Genomic DNA, 23,830 nt, shown 5'->3' on the forward strand with positions numbered 1-23,830 from the left:
CGCACAGAGCGGTTGGAGGGCCCAGCACAGAGCCCACAACAGGGCAGTGCACACACGTGCACACACACAAGCACGCACACGCACACGAACACCTGCATATGTGTGCACACACACGCACAGACGTGCACACGTACGCACACGTGTGCACAGGCACACACCTGCAAGCGCACACGCATGCGTGCCCAGACCCGCAGATGCGCATGCACGTATGCGCACGCGCGCACACGGGCGTGTATATGCACCCACAGGTGCGTGCGTACACACAAATGCACGCGCACACGCCTGCGTGCACGCGAACGCCCACCGACATGCACGCGCAGGCACACACACGCATGTACACGCCCCCCCGTGCATACATGCACACACACACAGAGGCATACCCATACACGTGCATACGTACACGGGCACACGCGTACACGCACGCGCACGCATACACACCCGCCCGGAGGCACACACGTGTGTACGCACGCACCCCTGCAAAGCCCTGGCTGGGCCCCCCACCAGCACAGCGTGGGCTGCAGCCGGGCTCTGCTCCCGGATGCTTTTGGGGGGGGTGGGAGCTGCACCCCCCACCTTGCCCAGCACCGCAGCAGCTCCCCCCGCAGCACCCCAGAGCAGGGGGCCAGGGGTCCAGCCCCGGCTTGGGGACCAAACACCGCCAGGGCAGGAGCTTTTCGGGGCAGCCCGGAGGTGAGATGAGCAGCGCAGGGGGCTGCACCGGGGCGCGGTTCCCCCCCGCGCCTGGGGACGGGCTGCTTCCCTTCTGGGACCACGGGGTGCCAAGGGGGGTCCGGGGCTGACAATGTCACGGCGGCTGCTGGGAGGGTCCCGTCTGCAGCCCGGGGAGAAGGGGGAAGGCTCCTGCGAGCCAGGACAAGGCACAGACGCTTGTCCCCAATCTCCTCAGGGATTTCGTGGCCCAGAGGATGTTGCTTCCAGCCCCTGGTTACGGTGGCTCTCGTTGAGCTGGGGCCGATCGCCTCCCCGCCGCCATCCCGCACCGGGAGATGGAGCCCCGCGCCGCGCCGTGCCCCCGGCCACGCGTGACGCTGCACCCCGCGGCCGGGCCCGTCCTGCCCCTGCCCCGGGCGGCTGGGACGGGGCCAGGAGAGAAGCGACTGGTTTTAATGGAGTCCTGCACGGAGCCCAAGAAAAGCAGATGTGTAAATTACGGTCTCCCAGCTCCGCGGTCTTCGTTTGCTCCTTACAGGTGCTCCTTTGATCTCCCCTGGGGATGGGCAGACCTGGGGGGGTTCGGGCTCTCCGGGGGGACGGATGGCACCCAGAAGGCCAGCGCGGCAGGACAGCATGGCTGCCCACCGAGGCGCCTCCTCTGCGACGTCCCTCCCTCTCCGCCGGCCCCCGCTTGCCAAGGGGACAGCGTGTCGTGCTTTCACATCACCAAAGCACCAGCCTTTGGCCCCAGGACCGACACGGGCTATTGACCCTCTGCTTCCCAAAACACCGTCTCCATCCAGCACCCCGGAGGCCGAGATGAGGCTGCAGCCCAGGTCTCAGCCCGACTCCCCCCTCATTGTCCTCAACTACATCAGCACAACCCAGGTATGCCCACAGCTAACACACAAATCACCCAGAATAACAAACGCCTCCATGCAAACGGCCCCGGGACGTGATTTATTAAAGCAACAGATGCACAGGTTCTGTGCGTTACCGGTGATAAAACTGCTGGTTACAAGACACACACAAATACTAAGGAAACGAGTAACACTGCGAGGCTACAAGTGCGTTACGCAAATATGAAGCGACTCTAATGCATTGGAGATTTAAAGTGAAGATTTAAAGTGAAGCTTTAAATCTCTGAGTTTTCCCAGGGAAACACTTGGTGTAACCAAATGTTTAAATCTTACCCAAAGGTGTCCCAGTGCGTGGGGGGAGGGGGGGAGGCTCAGCCCGTCGACTGCTCCCAGAGGTCACAGTGGTACGCGATGGGATCTTCCCCAACACCCTCCTCCTCTTCACGTATTTTGTACTATTTTTTACCTTTCAGGTGGAGCTTGAGTGACTCCGGTCATTTGTACCTTTATTATGATGGGTGTAAAATTTCCTCGCTTTACTTTTAAGAGCATAGACTAGAAGGAATTCCAAACGCGTGCCCAGTGAGGGGTGGCCGCACCTGAGAGGCGGGTAGCTTTTGGGATGGAGGGGTGCTTTGGTATTATAATGATATTATAATGAGCAAAGCTCACCAGAAGGACATCATTTTGCCGAAAGCATGAGGGCCTGTTGGCCCAGGGTAGCAAACGTGCAGCTCCAGGGTACAGTGAGTCCCCATTTATCAGAGCCTGGCTGCGATGCCCCCGCACCGCTCCACCCTCCGGACAACTCCTCTCAGAGTCAGTGCGCCAAGGGCTCCTGGCACTGCCGACATCTGTGGTTACAGGGGACCTTCCGTGGAACGGGTTCCTCACATGCCAGCTGCACCCCACCCTGACAGCTTCTTCCATGCTCTACCTTTCCTAAAGACATGTTTAATCTAAGTCACCTCCGGCGATTATTCCACACCCCCGCGAGTCACCCCAGGGAGCCGATCTGGGGCTGCCTCACGGGGATCCCAAAGACACCCCAGGGGCATCACACACACACCCCCAAACCACAGCCCTGCACCCAGGGTCCCCCCGAACCTGCGCCTCCCAAACCTGCCTCTGCACAGCCCAGCCGATGGCACCTGTCCAGGGTCTCCCCCACCTCCTGAACCCCCTCCCTCTTTTGGGGGGGCACAGGATCTGCCCAGAGCCCCTGCACCCCTCAGACCACGCAAGACTCGGGGTGCCACGGGAGGGTATTGCAGGGGCAGGGAGCACTCGCCCCCCTCCCTTTCTCCATGAGGAACTGGGTCCTGGGGACGGACCCGGCGCCTGCAGCTCAGCTGCCCGGGAAGGCTGCAGGGTGCTGGCAGCACCGGCGCGAGGGCCTTCAGCCTCACTGAAACTGGGGAGCGGGGACCCCTCTGCCGTTCCCAGGAAGGTATTTATTGAGGGCGCCGGCTCTGCACAGTGCTGTGCCCCTCCTGCCAGCCCCACGCACCGAGGCGATGGATTTCCCCAGCGTAGCAATTGGGGAATGCGCCCCCTCCCCACGCCAGCCCCCCTGCCCCGTGGATGGACAGACAGACAGACACTGCTGTGCCTTCTCACTGGAGGGTCGCTCCTGGGGCTGGGCTGCCCCTGGATTCCAGCAGGATCCTGGGGGGCTGCGGGGCCAGGGGGGGCTCCCCCAGCTTGCCGGAGCCCGCGGGACTCCGTGGGAGCTGGCAGTGGGGCCAGGGGCAGCCACCCTCAGCTTGTGCCGCCACGGGCCCCGTGACCGTTTCTCCCTGCCAGGTCTGGGCTTTTTGGGGGGGCACACGTGACCTCGGGGATCCCCCCGGCAGCACTCCTGCTTCAGGTGCTCAATTCCAGCTGCTGCTTCGTCCTCTGTCAGCGGGCTCCGGGACATCCGCAGGGACGTCATCGTCACTCTGGGGAGAGAGGTGATGGTGACCACCCTGGGGGACCAGCCCACGCACCCCCCAGCATCATCATGGCCGGTGCCCGCCCTCAACCCACGGCCCCAGCGTGGGCAACGCTCACCCCCAACGATGCTCAGCAGCTCCTCGAGCTCCTGCTGCAGCCGCAGGCGCAGCAGCTCCCGCAGCAGCTCCCGGCGTCGGTTCCGCGGGGCCACCCCCATACGGCGCAGGGTCCCCTCCGTCAGCCGCAGCAGGGCCCGGCCCGAGACGTCGTGCTCACGCGCCAGCTCCGCCAGCTCCGCGCTCCCGCTCCGTGCGGCCAGCCACGCGCCCACCTCCGCCACCGTCCACTGCCCCGCCGGGCGCCGCTCCCGCCGGCAGCACCCCTCCGACGCCTGCGCCGGGAGGAGAGGGCGAGCTGGGATGTCCCCTCGTGCCCCAGCCTGTCCCTCCAGCTCCATGGAAGCTGTAGGGTCAGGCTGGCTCCTCCCGGCCACAGTCCCCCCTCCCCAGCCTCCACGGGACCCTCGGTCCCACCCCCGCACTGATGCTGGTGCTTGCACCCGCACCCCCATCCTCCACCTGTGGGGATCACAGAATCATTAAGGTTGGAAAAGACCTCCAGGATCACCAAGCCCAACCGCCAACCCAACACCCCCAGGCCTCCTAAACCATGGCCCCAAGTGCCACGTCTACATGTCTTTTAAATACCTCCAGGGATGGAGATCCCCCAGCCCCGGTTGTCTGTGGGGTGTCTCCAGCCCATGAGCCCCTGCCCGCGCTCACCTCGGCCGTCGGGCGTCCCTCTGGCGGCACCTCGGCCCCGTCCTGCACATGGGTGTCCATGTGGGGCAAGGCACGGCGGTGGCTCAGGCGCCCTGCAAATGGGGCTTCGTCAGCCGGGGGTCCCACGCCTTGCCCCCCCAGACCAGCCCCCTCATATCCTGCCAGCCAAAATAACCCCCCCAGCCCCCCCGCACAGCAAAGCACCCCATCCCGTGGTCCCTGCACGTGGGACGCAGGCAGGGTTGGCTCTCCTCCCCAGTGCCACCCGGTCTGTGCCCCCCAAGCCCCTCAGTAGGAGGGGGTCCCGTGAGCCTACAGGGAGACACCGGCACGGCACAGCTCCACCAGCCCAGCCAGGACCCCTTCCCTGTGTGACCCCCTCTTCCTCCCCGCCCTCCACCTCGGCTCAGCGCCCAACGCCAGGAGCGCGGAAGAAACCTTTGCCCCAGGCCCGCCACCGCGGGCACAGCCCCGACAGCCCGCCTTGCCCCCGCAAACGGCACCACCAGGCTGCGAGGGGACCCCGGCCATCTCGGGGAGCCGAGGGTCAGAGCCAGGCCGGGGCGGAGGAGAGCAGAGCCGGGCTCTGTCCGTACCGAGAGCCGGCGAAGGAGCTCTGCAAAGCCTCCTCTGTCTTCCCGCCCGGTTCGCTGCGGCCAGCCCACCCCGTTGCCCCCAGCACGTTCCCCGCACAGACCGGCACCGGAGCAGCTTCACCCACCACGACGACGTCCCGGCGAGGGTCCCGGCAGAGAGAGGCACTGGCAGAGCAGGTGGGAGGAGCGGGATGAGCCTCAAGGATGAGTCACATCCTGAAGGGCTGCAGCCCAGCCCCACTGAGCATGTAGGGACCCAGCCACCGCCTGCACCAGCCCACGGCGCTGCTCGGCTCCCCCGACACCCTGGCGGGCGATTAAATCCCCCAAATAACATTGAAAATCATCCACCGTGGAACAGACAGGCCAGAACGGCCCAGCGGAGCCACGGGGCTGCAAGGGCTGCCCCAGGACACCGGCAGCACGCTTGCGCCTGAGCCGTGGAACAGCTCACCTCCCGGCCAGGGCACAAACAGCACCTTCCCAGCCGCAAGCACGCCAGCCCCGAGCAGCGTACATGCTTCAGCTCCCTCCGGTCCCGGCAGCAAGCCCCAGCACAGCCCCAACAGCCCGGGGGCTCGCAGCAGGGTGCCTGTGCCCCCACCATCCTGCACTGAGGGTATGGATGAGGATCCTCACCAACAGAGCAAGCAGCTACGCATTTTTGTTGTGGTGCTACATTAGAGACTGTTGAACTCCACACGTCCTGCAAAGGAGGATCGCACCAAGCCTCCAGGCTGGCCGGGCCGTGGGAACGGGCTCTCGCACACGTTGGAACGCTGGGAATTGCAGCGGTGCCACTTAGAAGTTGGATGAGCTCTCCAGGACTTCCCTCTGCCAGCAATCACAGAAACATGGAATTACTGAGCTTGGAAAAGACCTCCAGGATCAACAAGGCCAACCCCAACCCAACACCCCCAGGCCTCCCAAACCATGGCCCCAGGTGCCACGGCTGCACGGTGTTTGAACCCCCCCAGGGACGGTGACGCCCCCACCTCTCTGGGCAGCCTGTGCCAGGGCCTGACCCCTCTGGCAGGGAAGGCATTTTCCCTCACACCCAACCTAACCCTCCCCTGACGCAGCCTGGGGCCGGTTCCTCCCGTCCTGTCACTGGTGACTTGGGAGCAGAGACCAGCCCCCCCCTCACTCCAGCCCCTCTCAGGCAGCTGCAGAGAGCGAGAAGGGCTCCCCTCAGCCCCCTCTTCTCCAGGCTAAACCCCCCCAGCCCCCTCAGCCGCCCCCCAGCACACTTGTGCTCCAGACCCTGCCCCAGCCCCGCTGCCCTTCTCTGGACACGCTCCAGCCCCTCCAGGCCCTTCTTGTCCCGAGGGGCCCAAACCTGAGCCCAGCACTCGAGGTGGGGCCTCCCCAGGGCCGAGCACAGGGGCCCCATCCCTGCCCGGCTCCTGCTGGCCACACCAGTGCTGACACAAGCCCGGGGACTGGTGGCCTCCTTGGCCACCCGGGCACTGCTGGCTCATGCCCAGCCGGCTGTCAGCCAGCACCCCCAGGGCCTTCTCCGCCGGGCACTTCCCAGCCCCTCTGCCCCGGGCCTGGGGCGCTGCCTGGGGTTGGGGTGACCCAAGGGCAGGGCCCGGCACTGGGCCTTGTTAAACCTCACACAACTGGCCTCAGCCCATCGATCCAGCCTGCCCAGCGCCCCTGTGCAGCCTCGGTGTCCTGCTCTGGGGAAGTGGGACACCAAGCACCGTGTTTGAGCAGGGAACACAGGGGTTGTTTGCACAAAGTCAAGCAGGGCCCTTCTCCCCTCGCCCAGGCGGCTCCCACCCGCACCCGCCTCCCTGCGCCGCATTCCCACCCACAGCATTTCCAACCAGGAATAAACAAGAGCCACCCACTGTCGCGCCCGTCCCTTACCTCAGGTGTGTCTCCCGAGTCGCGGGGCTGTACAGCAGCCACTGGGTCGCAGAAGCTGTTGCTTTATACAAAGGACTCAAAGGTTTTTGCAGGGCGTTTCAGAACAATCTCTGTTCCCTGGCAAATAACACCAGCCGTCCTCAGCGTAACAAAACCAGAGAGCCGAGTGAAGAAAATCACCCAGAACACGAACCCAAAGGGCAAGGACAGCCATCTCATCTTCCCAAAACCTTGGGAGAAAGATCGCGAGTCTGCACACCTGAAGTTCATCAACGACCTGATGCGGCGTAAGCACTACGCTGCCCCTGTTCCTGCATTTCCAAAATGCCGGATGCTGAAAGTGCGTAACCAAGGAGCCACAGAGAAGCAGGAGTTACCAAAACAGCCGCAAAAGCGTGGCTCTGGGTGATGCACTGGGGCTCTGGAGCTCAAGGTGGGCTCCGGGCAAGTTTCGGAGCAGCTGCCGCCCCTGTCAGAGGGCAGACACCCAGTACCGCCCCGGAGCGCACAGCCCCCACGACAAACACCGTGGAAACCCTCCCCAGCGTATTTCAGGCGAGGGGAGGGAAAGGAAAAAGCCAGACTATTTTTTTATTTTCCCGATTTATTGTGGCTACCACGGTGACACTCATTTGCCAGCAGCAATTTGCTACTTCCAATGCTGTTTGGACATTGTGCAGCAAACTCCCTCCGTACAAACCAGCCAACTCAGCCTGAACCCGCTTCCAACAACGGCTGTTACTCCCTACAAGGACTCATTAACTCCCATCTCAGCCCACCGACTGCCAGTACCTCGCGTTCTCCTCATCTCCAAACTTAATTCTCTTGTACGCAGCTTTGGAATCATTCTTCTTCTCCAGGGGGAGAAACCTTGCTTACTGAAGAGTTACAACAGAAATCAGATAGGTTACAAGGACACCGGAGAGAACAAGAGCCACGTTAACTTTTAGTCTCCTGGAATATTTCCTAGAGCGTGTTCATTGGTTGAAAATTACCAGCTGAGTAGCTAAAAGGTATTTACAAAGGCCACCAAAAATCCTTTCCGAGAAGGACTGTAAATACGCTTTTATTAGTGCATTGAAATGGCGTTGCCAGGCACAGGAGATGTGAATACCCACTCAGCAGTCCCTTGTCCCGTTACTGAGGGTAAAGCTCCACTATCATCGCGTGCCCCTGAAAAGAGAGAGAAAGAGGGAGCAAACGGTCACCGCAAGGACTAATTGTTGCAGACACGCACCTAACGGGGGGCGCCCATCTCCCGACTGTCTTAAAATAAAAGGGGAGATGAAAATCCAGAGGCGATTCACTAAGAGGATTCTGCAGGCAGGGCTTTGACGGCTTCAGGAGAGCACAGATGGGCTTCAGGCTGGCCAAAGCAGCAGAGCCCACCCTGACCCGAGCATCAGGCTCTCCTGAGGGCCAAACCAGGAACTCAGGGAGGAGGCGGCGGCGGGACCTGCTCCCCCAGGTTACGGAGGGCCAGCCATGCCAGGTGCCCTCAGAAGTGCCACCAGTCGCCGCAGCCCGAACCAGGGCTCCCATCCGCAGCTGCAGGGGCTGTAGGGAGAGTCTCACCCCCCCACTTTCCCTGCCAAGGTCGCTCTCCCCAAGATTAGAACGATGCTCACAAACCACAACCCGGGAAGTCTTTGAGAGCCACCAAGCGAAACCCTCAGAACGTGGCAGAAATCTCCCCTTCCCTTTCGTGGCACACGGGCAGCGACGGGCTGCCGTCGCCACTGCCCAGGGGCGATCCTGAGGCGGGCTGGAGAGTCTCGAAAGCGGTCGAGGCGGAGGGGGCTCGCTGAACCGAGCTGTGCTAAGGAGGCAGCCAGCCGAGCCGGCGGGCGTCAGGAACCCCCGGTGCCACGGGACTGCGGAGGTGCCCCCGCACCTGGTGTCGCTGGACAGGGTTTTGTGTAGCGCCAACAGGAGCAGAAATGCAATTTCTCTCCCCCTCCAGAGGGAAGAGCGCCAGCCATGCAGCATCGTTACCTGCCCTCCTGCAGCACAGGCAGCAATCAGGCCGTACTGCCCTCCCTCCTTCTTCAATCTGTGGGCAGCAGTAATTACTAGTCGGCAGCCAGTGGCACCGAAAGGGTGTCCCAGCGAGAGGGAGCCGCCCCAGTTATTGAACTTCTCCAGAGGGGGGGCTCCGACCTGCAAGAACACACAGAGGGACGCACACAGTCACCTGTCTGGAAGGAGGGTGGCCTCACCACAACACTAAACCTACACAGCCAGCCGGGGCCGCTGGAGGAGCTCTCTGGGCCGTACGAGTGCCTGCTGACAGCACAAAACCGCGCCAAAGGCTCTGCTGCTTCCCCCGCAGCCAGCCAGGTACGCCCCGTGCTGGCAGGAGGCATGCAGAAGGACTGAGCCCCTCCCATTGTTTTTAATTCCCTCCTCTCCAACAGTTACAACTATGGCTCTAGCTCTCCACCTCCCGCTCACAACGGGAATGCCATTGCTCCCAAAGAAACTGCTCAGATGGGCATTTGCTAACCCAGAGTTCAACGTTGCTTCTCCTCGCAGGACCTAACAAAAGCCCTGCTTTCCAGCACTAGCATGCCCCGCTGCAACGTGGAATCCGGTCAATCCCGAAGTTAAACTGAAGATAAAAGCACCCTGACCGCGCCTTACCTTTGACTTTCTGCCCATGTAGTTTTGCGCAAACCAGTCTGAATCCATCGCTTTCAGGTTAGCCAGTATCTGCCCCTGAAAAGGAGGGGAGGGCAATGTCAGCGAGGACGACGGCAGACTTCGATGCAAGCCTATGGACAGCGCTAGCAAACAGGAGATGCCCTGAGACTGGCTACAGCCACAACGCCAACACAGCCAACCGGAAAAAGCACTTTATGGGATCAGCCCTGTTGATCCACGTTAGCTCGACCCCAGCGAGAAAAAGAGGCTGTCCAAATAACAGGCGACCTCTGCACCGTAACACGTATTAGCAGGCGATGTGCGGAAGTGGCTTCTTTCATACAAGGGTCTTGGGAAAGTAAGATTTATTATTATTATTATTATTTTAAAAGAATCTGCATTCCTTTGGTGACTTCAGTCAACAAAAGCCACTCTTAGCATGGACTGTGTCAACATAAAGATGTTTTCTGGTTAAAATAGACGCAGCACTTACATTTAGACATAGATGTAGAATTACAGCTATCTACATTTATAGAAATATCGAATCATTCAGGTTGGAAAAGACCTCCAGGATCACCAAGGCCAACCGCCAACCCAACACCCCCAGGCCTCCCAAACCATGGCCCCAGGTGCCACGGCTGCACGGTGTTTGAACCCCCCCAGGGACGGTGACTCCCCCACCTCTCTGGGCAGCCTGTGCCAGGGCCTGACCCCTCTGGCAGGGAAGGCATTTTCCCTCACACCCAACCTAACCCTCCCCTGACGCAGCCTGGGGCCGGTTCCTCTCGTCCTGTCACTATTTATTTGGGAGAAGAGACCAGCCCCCCTCCTCAGTACAGCCTCCTTTCAGGTAGTTGTAGAGAGGAGGTAGTGAAGGTCTTAAGAGCTTTCACCAACACCAGATGCCTACAGAATGGTCTTTTACAGTCAGAGGCATCCTCGGTGTTCAGAGTACTTACAGCAAAAGCTTCGTGGAATTCAAACACATCGATATCAGCCATGGTCAGACCAGCCTTCTCTAGCACTTTGGGAGTAGCATATGTTGGACTGAGGAAGGGTTAAGAAACAGAGTCTGGCATGAATATGTTTCCTCCCATCATCATCCCCTTTTTCCACAGCGACCCACGCTACAGTCCTCCTCTCTAGGGCTCAAGGCACAGGTCTCTGCCTGTCCCACTCCGACTGAAACACAACCCCAAGTAACTCCCGCTAGTACCAACACGCCGAGATCCCCCCCGGCAAATCGGGGTGAGTATTTCTGCCACAGCTGCTCTCCCACGTCAGCCACCGCCCCCTGCTGAGTCACACCTCGCACACCGGCTCTCGCACCTTCGCGAGAAGGCCTGAGGAGATGTAACATCTCATGAGACACTTCCCAAAAAAAACAAACATGTAATGGCAAGTCAGGGCTGTTGTGCCAGTACGGATGGTCAGGGATGCTTTTGGTCATCGCCACCTACCCCAGTAGCAGCTGGTCCTTCGGATCCTGCGACACATACACAAAGTCCCTGCACAGGAGAAAGGCTATTAGTACCAGGAAGAGGAGAAGGAAGTGAGAGCAGACTTCAGAGGCCACGTAGAGCGGTCTCTTTTTACCTTAGGTAGGCCTTCGGTTTGTACCCCATCGCCAGAGCCTTCTCCTCAGACATGAGCAGAATTGCCGAAGCACCATCTGTCTGAAACAGGCAGACACACGCAGTGAGGTCGCTGCCTGAAGAGCGAGCACAGACCGAGCCTGACAGCCCTTCTGCAGAGCAGCTGGCAAGGAGGACCCCAACAGAGCCAGAGCTTCCACGACACCCCCCTGTGCTATGGGACAAAGAACAAGCCTGCACGACTGAGCCAAGGGATGGATGATCTCTGAACGATGTTAGCACACATGCCGCCGAAGCGCTTCCTTACGGTCCAGACCCACAGCTCCCCCTGGTTTCAAACAGGGCAGGGGTGCCCGAGTGTCCTGCCAGTCCTGAGGACAAGCTGGTTTCCCCAAACGCTCACCTGTCCGCTCAGCTCCATCCCAAAACCTGGGGGGAATCATCCTGGGATGACACAAGGCACAGGTTCACCACCTTGCCAAAATGAACATCATGGCTTTGGCACATCACCACTCATTTCTGGGGTAATAGTCTAAGCTGGCCTACAGACCCGCGGCCTAGAGCACACCAACAGTGCTTCAGCTGGTCCTAACACCGAGGCTGTGGCACTACCGGGCTTTTGTAAGTCCCCAAGAATGCCAAGGAGTAAACAGCATCGCTGCTGAAAGAGCCCCAGCAGTAGTTACTTGCTTCCTTTGAAGTGCTCCTCACAACCCATGGAACGGCCTTTTAAACAGACAAGACTCTGCCAGGGCTGCCTGCAGGAACAAGGCAGACACCTCGAGCCCTCCGCGGGAGAATTTCAGGGAAAATCACCGTCTACCGAGTCTCAGGAACTGGGGCTCGGATAAACCTCGCCTAATTTACACAACTACATTAGACTTCAGCATCTATGAAAGCTTCCTTGAAAAGCACTAGAGAGAGACAAAGGAGCATATGCAGAAGAGAGGCCATCGTAGATGTGCTAGAGAAATCGCTCCTTCCCCTCTGCGCGTTACAGGGCAAGCCTTAAAGTGAAAAGCTGAGACTAAAACTACTAACATCTACAGTGTGATGAATCCCATCCTAGGACAGAATTTCTACACATGCCTTTGAATGATCAGCCCTCACGAGGCAGCTACAGAAAAGCAAGCAGGGGAGACAGACCAAAACTTCAGGGGTTTAGTTAGTGATTTTAAAACGAAACAATCCGGTACCCAAGTTCACCAATTGTAACATGGTTCAAAGTCACCCTTGAAAAACCTGAAAGCGGGTGATGTTACCAAGGAGACAACTGATTCCCATGGATTAACCAGCTTGATCTACGTGCTGAAGGGAGGCAGAGGGTAAACGGGACGTTCCCCTCTGGCCCGCAGAGCCATGGGAGCACACCTTACCAGGAAGGAGGAGTTGGCAGCTGTGACCGTCCCGTACGGCTTGACAAAAGCCGGCTTCAGCTTGCCCATCTGCTCCATGGAGGAAGGACGGATCCCGTTATCTTTCGTAACAGTGTCTTTGCCTGTTGATGAAAAAAAGCATGTTTAAACTAAGAAAGTCAGCAACATACATGAATTTACACCTCAGATGTCCAGAGGGGAAAAAAAAAAAAAAAGAGAAAACTGTGCTTTTTATGACAAGTGGGAGGAGAAGAAAAGGGAAAATCATTCATGGTACCAGGATATTTAACTTGGCTAAAAAATAGCACTTATTAATTGAAGTTACATTACTTTCTCTCTGAAGACTGCAAAAACAAAGAGCTGCAATCTATTTATTGTAAGAAAAAACTACCGCATGGAAAACCCAGTTGATAAAAGAATTTAAATTCTGATTACAAAGCCTAAATTGTACAACTGAGCCTACATCAGTACACGCTTGTGTGCCAAGTCTGAGGAAGTAAGAGCGCTGGGAAGAACCAGATATATCTATCTTCTGGCTCCTTAAATAAGCCAGTTAACAAAAGGTACCAATTTTAGTATAAAGACTATATGCAACCCTTCCTGTCCTGCACCTGATTTATCAGACTGGGATTTTATTAGGCTTTCTATTTGTTGTTAATAGCTTGGGGTATAAAAACAGGCGCTCTCGCCTGACCAAAGAGCAGGTGGGATTCTTGGTCCAACCATTCCGATTTTCCTTGCTCTATCGCCACCTTAGCACGGACACGAGGTGGGCATGACAACATTTAGATATGGAAGGATATGTTTATGTATTTAGACACGTGTGTTCAGAAACACGCTCCTACGTGAGTAGTTTTCCAGGGAGAAACAGAGCATATCAGAGTTAAAATCCGTATCACATAGGCAGAACATTACGAATCTGACCCCAGACTTCCCCTGGTTTTCTAAATAAAGTATTTTATTGAACCAGTGCACGCTAGCAATGAAACATGTGCTGTTACCTGGCACTTTGAAGGGTACCACATCAAGTAGCAAGCCTCCGTCCTGGGCTTTCTTGGCTAGCGTGTGTGAACGGAGGGCGTACTCATCTTGCTCCAAACGGGAAACGGCAAAGGCAGCAGCCAAACGATCGGCTGAGTGCCCCATAGTCTCGCTGGTGGAGAACTCTGCCACAGCTGGGAGCTACAAAACAGGAAAATACAGTCAGCGCACATAAACCCCTGTCCCTGGGCAGTCACGTGCAGTCCAGAAGCTGATTAACCCTGCAGTCAGCCAGCGAGGCCCTTCCATCCGTTACGCAAAGCACTTAATATTAGAGCTATACAACCAACACATGGTAACGAAAGCAGAAGTGACTTGATCAAATGTATTAGTGGAACCATCACTTTCAAAGATTTTGGAAAAAAAGTGGATACAAAAAATGAGACCCAGACTGCTGCTTACGCCAGGGCCTCAAGAACCGTGTTGGATTTGCACCTGCAGATAGAGAGAGGCTGCCTTGTCCATTTAACAAGGACTCTCCTACGAAGGGGGACCGGACTTTTTGGTCCAAGGTGAAACAGCACATCCTGAGACCTTAAAACTCCTTGTCAATCCCCTCCGCAAGCAAAACCGGAGCCAGCAAGTGAGTTCAGCTCGGCTTTTATTCTTTCAGCAGCACACAGGAAATCCCTGCGTGCATTTAAGCCTGCAATTTTCACACCTTATTTGGACTTTGGGTCTCACCTCTGCTGTACGTACGCTGTCCTTCGCTGCGCTCACGCTGAAGGCGGCCAGCAGCGGGACAGACGCACACAAGTTTTCTCGGGAAGAGCTCGGCGGTGGTAAGGAGGGAAGTGCTTTTGCCTTCCCACCTCCACCACCCATAATTCACCTCTCTCACGACCTCCAAGGCAAAAAGTGGCTCTCCCTACAGCAGACGCCTGACAGTAACCAGCAGAGCGCTGATTCTTGTCAGGGCCCAGACGTGGGAGCTGAACATGTTCGGTGCCTGGCAGGATGCAGCCGGAGCAGTCATCATGAGGCAAATTTAAGACAGGGTAATCAAACAACCATTATATTAATAAACTGAGGATATTGCTTTCTGATATTAAGCATGTTACTTATATTATCAAGGAAACAAAAATTCTTCTGGCCCTTTAGGACTCTTGCATAATTTCTACATTTATGGGAAAAAGCTTCTATTTTTGTAGTCTTCAGCACAGTTTGCCTAGGAGTTGCAGGGGAGGGAAGTTTTGAAATAAGTTAGGTTTACCGAAGGCCAACACGTAAGAAGACAAAGCAGAGAGACAAGAACACTGTGAGGTGCATGAGTCAACTGCAGTTTTAACCTAAAGCACAGGAGAAAGACCCGATAAAGGTGAGCCGCAGGCAGCAACCTTACCCTTTTTAAATCCTCTCCATCGAGGCTAAAAAAATTACCTAAGCCAACTTGTTTTACACCTTCTTATACAACAGTCTACCTTAAGCATCTAAACACCTGAAAAAAAAAAAATTACCTCAGGAGTAAAGTAGTCAGGGCGAATTTTGGAAATCAGGGAGAGCTTTTGGCCCAAGGTCTTGGCTCGGTTAAGAGTGAGCATAGTCTTCCTCATCTTCCTACTGTGACGAATGGGAACGTCTGACATCAACTCCACGCCTCCCGCTACGACAACATCGCACTGCCCAGCTGCGATCATCCCCACGCCTGTGGAACGAAAGAGTTTCCCATGAGAACTGTGGGGAGAAGCACCACTTACCCCATCAGTGCCTGGGTACGACTACATTTGATTTCCTTCTCCAGCCTCTGGCTTTGGCCGAGTTAACACACGCTTAACAGGGAGGGAGCAGGCTGAACAGACATTTTCTGAATCATACTAGTTTTGTAACTTTGCTTCCACTTCTGTCACCCACAGCAGTTGGGAGAAGAATACCCCCAGTGATTCAGGACAGCAACGGGGTCTCAATTTTTTTTTCTCTCTGTTTAGGCTAAGTCAAAGATGAAAGTAGCCTGAAAGGCAGCAACTTCCTTAGCAAGATGCAGCCTTTACCTCCCAAGCTAACATGGACATGGAGCAGAGACTATTACTGAATGCAAAGGGTGTCCAGCTGCTGGCAGATCTACAGCGGACACTGGTTTAATATTATATTTCATTGGTTCGAAAACTTTCCTTCCACTCCAGAATTTCTTAAGATGCTTACTTATATTCACTAAGCAGCGTGAGTTAGATGAGGGATGTAGAGGAATTGCTAAGCTCCTTCTCAAACCCACAGCTCGTTCTTCCAGCCAACATACCTGTGGTCATAGCCTGGTTTGAAGAAATGCAAGCCATGGTGACGGTGTGAGCTGGAGTTTTGTCAGAGAAACCCGCTCCCAAGGCAGCCTATGAGCAACAACAAATGACTGTTAAAACCTACACCTTTTGCTCCACAGGGTCAAAGCTACCTTCTGCCCAGCAACACGCCTTTGCAGACTAAGCTGAAAACAAGTACATCGAGTTTTCGTTCGGCCGATTACTGCAACAGCTCTTCCCCTCCCCGGGCTCGGGGAACAGGAGGAAACGGCGGCTGCCAGGGCTCTCAGTCACATCACGCTGACTATCTCTGGTCCCCCATTAATAAAGGGACAAACTAACCACACAGCTCACAATTTCAAAAGAGCTTCCAACTGCTTGACATCACCTTTGCTTCACCTTATTCGCAAAGGCAGTAGGCGAAAGGAGTTATTTAGACCCCTCAGTAGGAGGCACAGTGACTTCCTTTACACAGAAACCATTTCCCACAGTTCAGAATGCAGCGCCTCATCTGACATGGGAGAATTGCTCACAGCAAGACCTTCCCTACTTGAGACGCGGCCAACTAGTTTAAAGTTCAGCAGTTGTTCCCAAGTTAAAATTATGCCGCAGCCTCATATGACTGGCAGGTGACCAAAGCAAGTATTTGCGTACACACGGCTAAAACGGCCGATGAAACTGGAGAGCCTCGTAACCTGCTAAGTCCTTCCAGCCCACGTTATGTCATGGCTTTGCCCAGTTGCAGAGAACAGCAGCAGAAGCTCCAGGTTACAGAAAATCACATGCTGCCTCTGCAACGTTACTTCGGTGGGGCAGCTTCTTTCTGCGTATAATACACCAAGTGTGTTTTCTGACTGCCAGAAAAAAGGGCCGCTAAGCTACTCTGCTTCAAACCATTCAAAAGCTGCACCTGATCGGCCAACTAAAATAAATAAATACCACAGTAACACAGTCTATCGCAGCACGCTCTGGTCCTCTCAAGTACTTTGGAGAAACCAGCATTTGAATCCAACCAGTAGTTAGAGCTGAGTGATCAGCAATCGTTAACAAAAGCTTCCCTTTCAGGGAAGAATCAAGGAAAGGCTTTGCAGAATTACAATGCACTTGATCTACAGCAGATTCTCATACAGTTATTTGACAGGCAATACTGCACAACTAGGTCATACTCTCAAATCATGTTTCAATACACGATAATACTGGAAATATCTTCTTTTGCAAGTGTTTGTCACCCTCCTAGTAGCTGCAGAAATCAGAGTCGCAGGGGAAATGCCGCACGTAACCCACCTCTCTGGCAACATTACTTGTTTTCACCTCCTGGATAACTGTGCCATAAACAATGTAATCGACAACGTCCCTCGGGACACTGGTCCGGTTCAGCAACCCCCTGAGGAGAAGATCAAAACAAACAGAATTTACACCATGTAAGCAATAACCTTGTCACAGTCCTCAAACATCCTCTTTGCACCAGCTTGGCTGGAGAACAAGGCAACAACAGAGCCACATCTTCCGCCCCTGGTTCAGAACGCCTCTTGTGTGCATATGTGCTTGACAAAAAGCATAACTGACTACGGACTGCAAATATTTGTGGTGATAATATCACTATAAACGGTTACATAATTTCACAAAAGCAACTACTCTGCACCACGCCCGCCCCCAACACGGCTGTTGGTGTCTTCCCCAATCTGGAGTACTCGGACATCAAAATTAAAGGAAGAGGGCCTTAAGAGATAACAAAGCCAATCACCTCCGGTGTAGGAACATGTAAAACTTCAATAAAGACACGCAGAACACGAGCGGTGCGTTTTCACAGTTCATTAGAAAACATACTGCACAATTTGCCAGAAAGCCTCGACAAATGGCCACCGCAGAAAATCCCATTCCAGGCACTGGTTTAAGGCCACCGGGATTGAAATGTAGTTTCATACACTACAAAGCACCAAAAGAAATGAAACTAAAGGCACCTCTATCACGAACTTCTCTTCCGCAGCACCCTAAAACCCCCTCGATGTCCAGGACGCAGCCCTCACACATGACTAACACTGCCTGTCGAGCAAGTGAGCCTGCCTTGGCTAAACGTGGCATTCAGATTTGGCGCGACAGCACCCAACCTCGCAATCTTTCCTTGGGCCTTGGAAAGCTCCGTTCCCCACTGGTAAAGCCCGCTCGCTTTTCAACAGCACTTTGCCCTGCTTCTCAACAAAACAAACCCCCTGCCAATGACCTACGGCTTTTGTCAAATTGCTGCAGGATCACACAATCACAGAATCATGAAGGTTAGAAAAGACCTCCGGGATCACCAAGTCCAACCCCCAACCCAACACCCCCAGGCCTCCCAAACCATGGCCCCAGGTGCCACGGCTGCACGGTGTTTGAACCCCCCCAGGGACGGTGACTCCCCCACCTCTCTGGGCAGCCTGTGCCAGGGCCTGACCCCTCTGGCAGGGAAGGCATTTTCCCTCACACCCAACCTAAACCTCCCCTGACGCAGCCTGGGGCCGGTTCCTCTCATCCTGTCGCTATTTATTTGGGAGAAGAGACAAACCCCCGTCACTACAGCCTCCTTTTAGGCAGTTGCAGAGAGCGATAATGGAAGGAATGGAAGGGAATGGAAGGGACAGGCAAGATGACAGAATTAGCTTGTTATTCTTGTTGCCACTTAGTTCTCTCCTCAGTGCCCAGACCGTTTTTCCCATGCACTGTAAGAACACCTCAGCTTTAGCTACAATCTCTGTATTTAGGCAACTACATTCAGAATTTGTCAAGCAGGACAACGACGCAACCTCTGTATAACAACGCACTTTAACACAAGCCTATTATAAACCCTACTGCTTAAGCCACCTCCTAAGGCAGTGGCGGACCATTAAAAATGAAGCAGCTGGATCGTATCGTTCAGAGACAAAGCTAGAGCCTTGGCTTCCAAACCCATTGAAGCCACAACACCCCAACACTGGGACCCCAACAGTTCAACAAGAGAAAGTTTTCTGGCCCTTCTAGTATTCGATTTACTTACTGCAGCGCTGCTCTTGCTAAGTCATGGGGCATAAGATCCGCATACCTGGAATTTAAAGAAGAGGCAGAAACTTAGGAGCGTCAGAACCCAATACAGATGTCTACCTCACTCTGTAAGTGCATGTCAGCAGCACAGAACTGGTGACATACCACAAATGCTCCACCGCGTTTATAATCAAACGTTTCATAACCCTGCGTGTGGAGACCATCCGTGCATCGGTCAGCACGCAATCACTGTACTAAAAATGCTGAAAAGCAGCAGTAACAGAATAAAGAAATCCCCTACCCATCCTAAGAGTTAGGTCTGGTCCTAATTCAGCCATGAATTTGCTGCTAGCAAGAAGAGTCTGCAGCAGATTCTCTGCACCTGTCCTGCTAGTTTTGTGAAGCTCTTTGCTTTATTTGCTATAGTTTCACCAACAGCTTCCTCTAGACGTGCAGCACAAATCCTCGTTCTTCTCAGAACTCGTGTACGAGGGCCATCTTCTTCAAACCACATTTTTTCATGAGGTAAGCTGGAATAACTGCAGCAGACTCGCTCACTGCCATGCCAGTACTTTCAGGCATTAGAATAACTACATTAAAACGAACAAGCGAGCCAATTTTTTTCTCAGAAAGATTCTACCATTAACCAAGCCAGCATATATTTTCTTGTTATTTTATACTTACGAGGTGCCAGACTGCAAAAATGGAATACGGACGCCCTCCACCACAACGATATTCTTCACACCACTTTTGGCTAAGGTCTTCTTACTCTTAGGCTGGACTGCTAAGAGAGAAGTGACTATTAACAAGAATACCAGCAAGCATAAAGCAAGATTCTGTTAAAACTACTAGAAAACTAGGGACATTGTTCCCTTTTGGTGCCGAAGTGAAGACCAGAGTAGGCAGGACACCTGGGCTGTATTCTTGTCTCTGCCTGGTTAATTATGTGACCTGTGAAAAATGCTTTAACAACTCAGTACTTCCCCCACCAGCAGAGCTTCATCTACAGCTCCACTGAGGCAACAGCACAGCTGAGAATAAAGGCACATAATTCCCAGCCTCCGTCACCACTGACAAGAATGTTACAGGAAGAGACACCTCTAAAACTGCTGTGCAGCTTAGAATAGGGATAAGGTGGAGCAAACTCAAAAGCCTGAGTAGGATCTCATATGGTCTCTTACTTGGGGAGCAGCAAGGACTGCAAACAGCAACCTGCCTTCCACAGTAACTGCCTGCGTATGTGCTCTCACTGCACAGAAAAGGCGAGATAACTCAAGGTAAATCAAAATACAGTTCAATAAGTCACCTAACTTTCACCCCCGCAGGAAAGCAGTAGTGAGAAGAGCACGTATGGTTGCTGTGGGTAACTCGCTGCTTCTCTGTAAGGTGTCCGAGCACCCCAGGTTCAAGACAAAGCACGTCACAATACAGTATCGTTCGACAGGCCATTGTCAGAGCTCTTCCAGAGTGATGATTAACAGAGAGTTCAATGAGAATATCCTAATGCTACCAGGCCTGCAAATCTTCATGAGCGTTTATGGTGGCATGGAGCAGCTCCTTTTACAAGCAGGAAAAGGACAAAGACACATAAAAGCAGATTAAGGCCAACTAAACACCGTGCTCAAGCAAGCACGAGCACCAGTATGAAACTCCAGCACTGTTCTTGAGTTATACAAGGCTCTCTGTGCAAAGCCAAGGGGATGAGGGGGAGCTGCTGCCAAGGCCAGCTTCCAAAATCCACGCAGCTCGAAGCATTAGTCACCCGAGCAACCCCCCCACATGAATCCCAGAACACTGGATTGCCCCGACCACTCACTAAGGGCCACAGCTAAAAACCCACGTAACCGTGCGCGCTTAGCAGCTCTACCGAGACCTGAACCTCTTACTGGTCTCACTGGACTTCAGAGCTAATTCCACAAGCTTCTCCTTATCAGGGACAACCCCCTCCCCTCTGGGCAAGCGACCTGGTTATGCCCGGACAGCTTATAAACCCCGAGCTTAGCGTCCCCGTTTAGGTTCTAGAAATAGCAATCTATCAGGTGACGATGGGGCGTGAGCTCTGGACTGGGCACAGCTGCTGGGAGCGAGGGGCACACGGAGGTGGGGAGGGCTCTGCTGCCGACAGTGGTTTGCCTGTAGTTTCTCTGGTCTGCAACCTTTGCGGGGCACTCTAAAGCTGTCTGCACCACGTTTCTGAGATTTGTGTCAAATGAGGCTCTGGAAAAGGGAGGCAGCTTCAAAAACAGTCGTCAATAGCACAGACCCGCTGAGATTCCTGGTGTTTTCTCTTTACCTGCAGCTTGTACGTGTGAAGAGCAGCTGAGCGATCGAGCAACTGAAAACAAGAAATGGAAAAATAGCGTCTGTGAAACCTGAAACGTTGAAAACATTTATAGTTGCTGTAAGAACTGTTTAAAAAGTAAGATAATGCCATGGTAAGACAACTGCACCTGAACACCTGCGAGATATATTTTACTTTACTCTCTTCATAAAAACGACACAGTTCTTATTCCCCGTTGAGATTCCTCCTACATCTGATGTGGGAAGAAACAAATACGGCAGCAGTGGAATTGTTTATTTTTAAAAAAATATCATCTTTTTTAAATGACAACCGAACAGAGATTCAGATACGAGCATTCACTCCAAACCCAGCACTTAAACCTGAACTTTACAACCCACCAATTCAAGCTTTTAATAAATGTAAAGATACTTACAGACCCTGGTAGCCCATGCTGAGGAAGCAGGGAGGTTTCTGATGGCATGGGTCAGCATGGAACTCATTTTGATACCTAGAGAGGTGGAGAAAGCCTGGTATTAGTCCAATCTGGTCTAGTCGGAACAATTTCCAGGTAAGCGATCTGCCTACTTCACAGAGAGCCAAGAAAGCAAAGAAACAGAAGACACTCCGAGGGCAGCAGCACAGAGAATCACTTCCTATTACACTTTCCAAACAGCATCTAACACACGAGGAGCCTGGCTTCTGACTGTGGCCTGCAAACGTTCCTGTAAATAAATACCCATCTCCCCAGTGACCCAGCACTGTACAAACACCAGCCAGTGCAGTTTTCGATTCCCCTTCCAAAAACTGCTCCACCGCTTCCCCACTGGAAAATTGTCCCAGCGCCCAGCCAATCTCGCTGCCAGTGTGACTCTCCTGATGCACTCTCCTTGGCACAATTTCATGCCACTACTCCTCGTTTTAACTGTCGATGCTAACCACAGTAACTTCCGTGGCTTATCCCCACGGGTAGCAGAACAAGATGGCACCCGCTACCCCAAAACCTTCCTCTGTAGCTTCCCCAAAACCTTCCTCTGTAGCTTCCCCAAAGCTTGTTCCAAAACAGGGTTTCCCTACAAATAAATCCTCATCTATAGTTTTTTATTGCCTAGGGCAAAAACATGGTCCTTGCAGCTCCAGCTTTTTGGCTCTTCACAGCACCGTTCACCTTATCCTACCATGATTTTAGCATTCAGGCTAACAGCTCTCTCTCTCCCAAATACACACAATTTTCCCTAGAGCGTGAGAGAAACACTTGCAGACCCAAGCTGAGCCCACTTGGGTACTGCAGCTCCCTACAGCTTCCCAAAACCCAGCGTAAGCTGCCAGCCAGCCCCTGCCAGGTTTACATCTCGTGCCCTACAGCTCCGTACCTCCAACATGCCACGCAGCGTGCCTCGTTCCCCAGCCCACTCCGGCTATTCCAGCACCCCACAAACCAAACCTAGGCTCCTCATGTCAGGAAAGGTCCAGAAAACAGACCTCCTCCTCGCCAGCATCTTTCTCTGTATCGCCTCTCTGAAACAGTGCTTTTCCTCCATCTGTGCTGAGCTCCCTTCCTGTGCCTGACTGAAGCTTTGCTCCAAATCTTCCCTGCCCAACTGACAAAATAAGTACCCACGCCAGCCCCACGCCTGGCACGCTGCACAGCCGCTCTCCCCACAGCGCAGCCACAGACCAAACCGGCCTCGCCCCTCACAACACGCGCTATCCCAGCTGCTCCCCCGGCACCCCAGAAAGACACCCCTACACACAAAAACACCCCTACACATGCAAATCAATCTGGGTGAAGCTCCTTCCAGAGCCTGCAGCATCTGCCCTGCTTCCACATCAGCCCCAACCCCACACACACAACACCCCTGACCCTGGAACTACTGGAGAGAGTCCAGCAGAGGCTACAAGGGTAATCTCGGGACTGGAGCATCTCCCTGGTGAGGAAAGGCTGAGAGACCTGGGTCTGTTCACCCTGGAGAAGAGAAGGCTGAGGGGGGATCTCATCAGTGCCTATAAATATCTGAAGGGTGGCTGTCAGGAGGATGGGGCCGGGCTCTTTTCAGCGGTGCCCAACGCCAGGCCAAGGGGCCACGGGCACAAGCTGGAACACGGGAAGCTCCCCCTGAACATGAGGACAAACCCCTTCCCTGTGCGGGTGCCAGAGCAGGGGCACAGGCTGCCCAGAGAGGCTGTGGGGTCCCTTCCCTGGAGACATTCACCCCCCACCTGGACGCGGCCCTGTGCCCCTGCTCTGGGGGTGCCTGCTCCAGCAGGGGTGGGACGGGGTGAGCTCCAGAGGGCCCTTCCAGCCCCCACCAGTCTGCGATGATTCCGTAACTCTTGCGCACACCACACCACCTTTCCGATCCACGCTACAGCCCCCCCGCCCCATACCCACACTCCACACACACACACCCCAACCCCACACACAGCTCAGACCCACTACGCACGCACTCAGCCGCACACAACCTCCCCCTCTCTTCACGCACACACTCAGGGGCCGCACGTCCCCCACCAGAGCCCCCAAAATTACTCAGTATTCCCCACGAACCCCATGAGACCCCCCCCAAAATTAAGCAGCCCCCGCACTCCTCATGTACACAACCCGCCGCCCCTCCGCCATCCGGGACGGACCGACCACCCACCCCAGCAGCCCCCTCCTCCCCGTCGGCCCCCGCCGCCCCCGCAGACCAGCCGCGAACCTCCGCTCGGACCCCGGATCACCACCACCGCCACCGCCACCGCCCCACCGCGCCGCCCCTCAGGAAGGGCCCCGCTACGGCTATCGCCCGCCGGGCTGCCCATCGTTAAGCCTGTGGGACGCCGCCCGTCCCGCCATCCCTACCCGCGTACTCCCGCTCCCCCACCCGCCTCTCCCGCTCGGCAAGGGCTAGAAATATCCGACATCTCACGACGAGGGGAGAAAAGGGATAGAGGTAGCAGCTAGCT

General features: G+C 54.8%; 2 protein-coding genes across 4 annotated transcripts; both read right to left on the reverse strand.

Moving 5' to 3' along the window:
• Positions 1–1,629: 1,629 nt before the first annotated feature.
• LOC135312720 (sterile alpha motif domain-containing protein 12-like) lies at positions 1,630–5,890 on the reverse strand. 2 transcript variants are annotated; one of them, XM_064448394.1, is made up of 5 exons: positions 5,491–5,890; positions 4,977–5,016; positions 4,256–4,347; positions 3,591–3,864; positions 1,630–3,478 (listed from the first exon to the last, which is right to left on the reverse strand). In XM_064448394.1, exons 3-5 carry the CDS (start codon positions 4,313–4,315, stop codon positions 3,474–3,476), a joined length of 339 nt encoding a protein of 112 aa, XP_064304464.1. In that variant the 5' UTR covers positions 4,316–4,347; positions 4,977–5,016; positions 5,491–5,890; the 3' UTR covers positions 1,630–3,473. The 2 variants fall into 2 exon arrangements, with proteins under 2 accessions (XP_064304464.1, XP_064304463.1); XM_064448393.1 differs by lacking the exons at positions 4,256–4,347; positions 4,977–5,016; positions 5,491–5,890 and having other exon boundaries at positions 3,591–4,042.
• A 1,764-nt stretch (positions 5,891–7,654) lies between these two features.
• HADHB (hydroxyacyl-CoA dehydrogenase trifunctional multienzyme complex subunit beta) lies at positions 7,655–23,669 on the reverse strand. 2 transcript variants are annotated; one of them, XM_064448396.1, is made up of 16 exons: positions 23,584–23,669; positions 21,324–21,398; positions 20,903–20,944; positions 19,294–19,390; positions 18,626–18,670; positions 16,900–16,999; positions 15,618–15,705; positions 14,842–15,029; positions 13,345–13,525; positions 12,344–12,465; positions 10,969–11,048; positions 10,833–10,880; positions 10,332–10,419; positions 9,373–9,447; positions 8,725–8,889; positions 7,655–7,902 (listed from the first exon to the last, which is right to left on the reverse strand). In XM_064448396.1, exons 2-16 carry the CDS (start codon positions 21,388–21,390, stop codon positions 7,867–7,869), a joined length of 1,422 nt encoding a protein of 473 aa, XP_064304466.1. In that variant the 5' UTR covers positions 21,391–21,398; positions 23,584–23,669; the 3' UTR covers positions 7,655–7,866. The 2 variants fall into 2 exon arrangements, with proteins under 2 accessions (XP_064304466.1, XP_064304465.1); XM_064448395.1 differs by having other exon boundaries at positions 19,294–19,393; positions 23,584–23,668.
• Between the last annotated feature and the right edge of the window lie 161 nt (positions 23,670–23,830).

This window comes from Phalacrocorax carbo, chromosome 3, assembly GCF_963921805.1.
Source record: "Phalacrocorax carbo chromosome 3, bPhaCar2.1, whole genome shotgun sequence".
Lineage (NCBI taxonomy): Eukaryota > Metazoa > Chordata > Aves > Suliformes > Phalacrocoracidae > Phalacrocorax > Phalacrocorax carbo.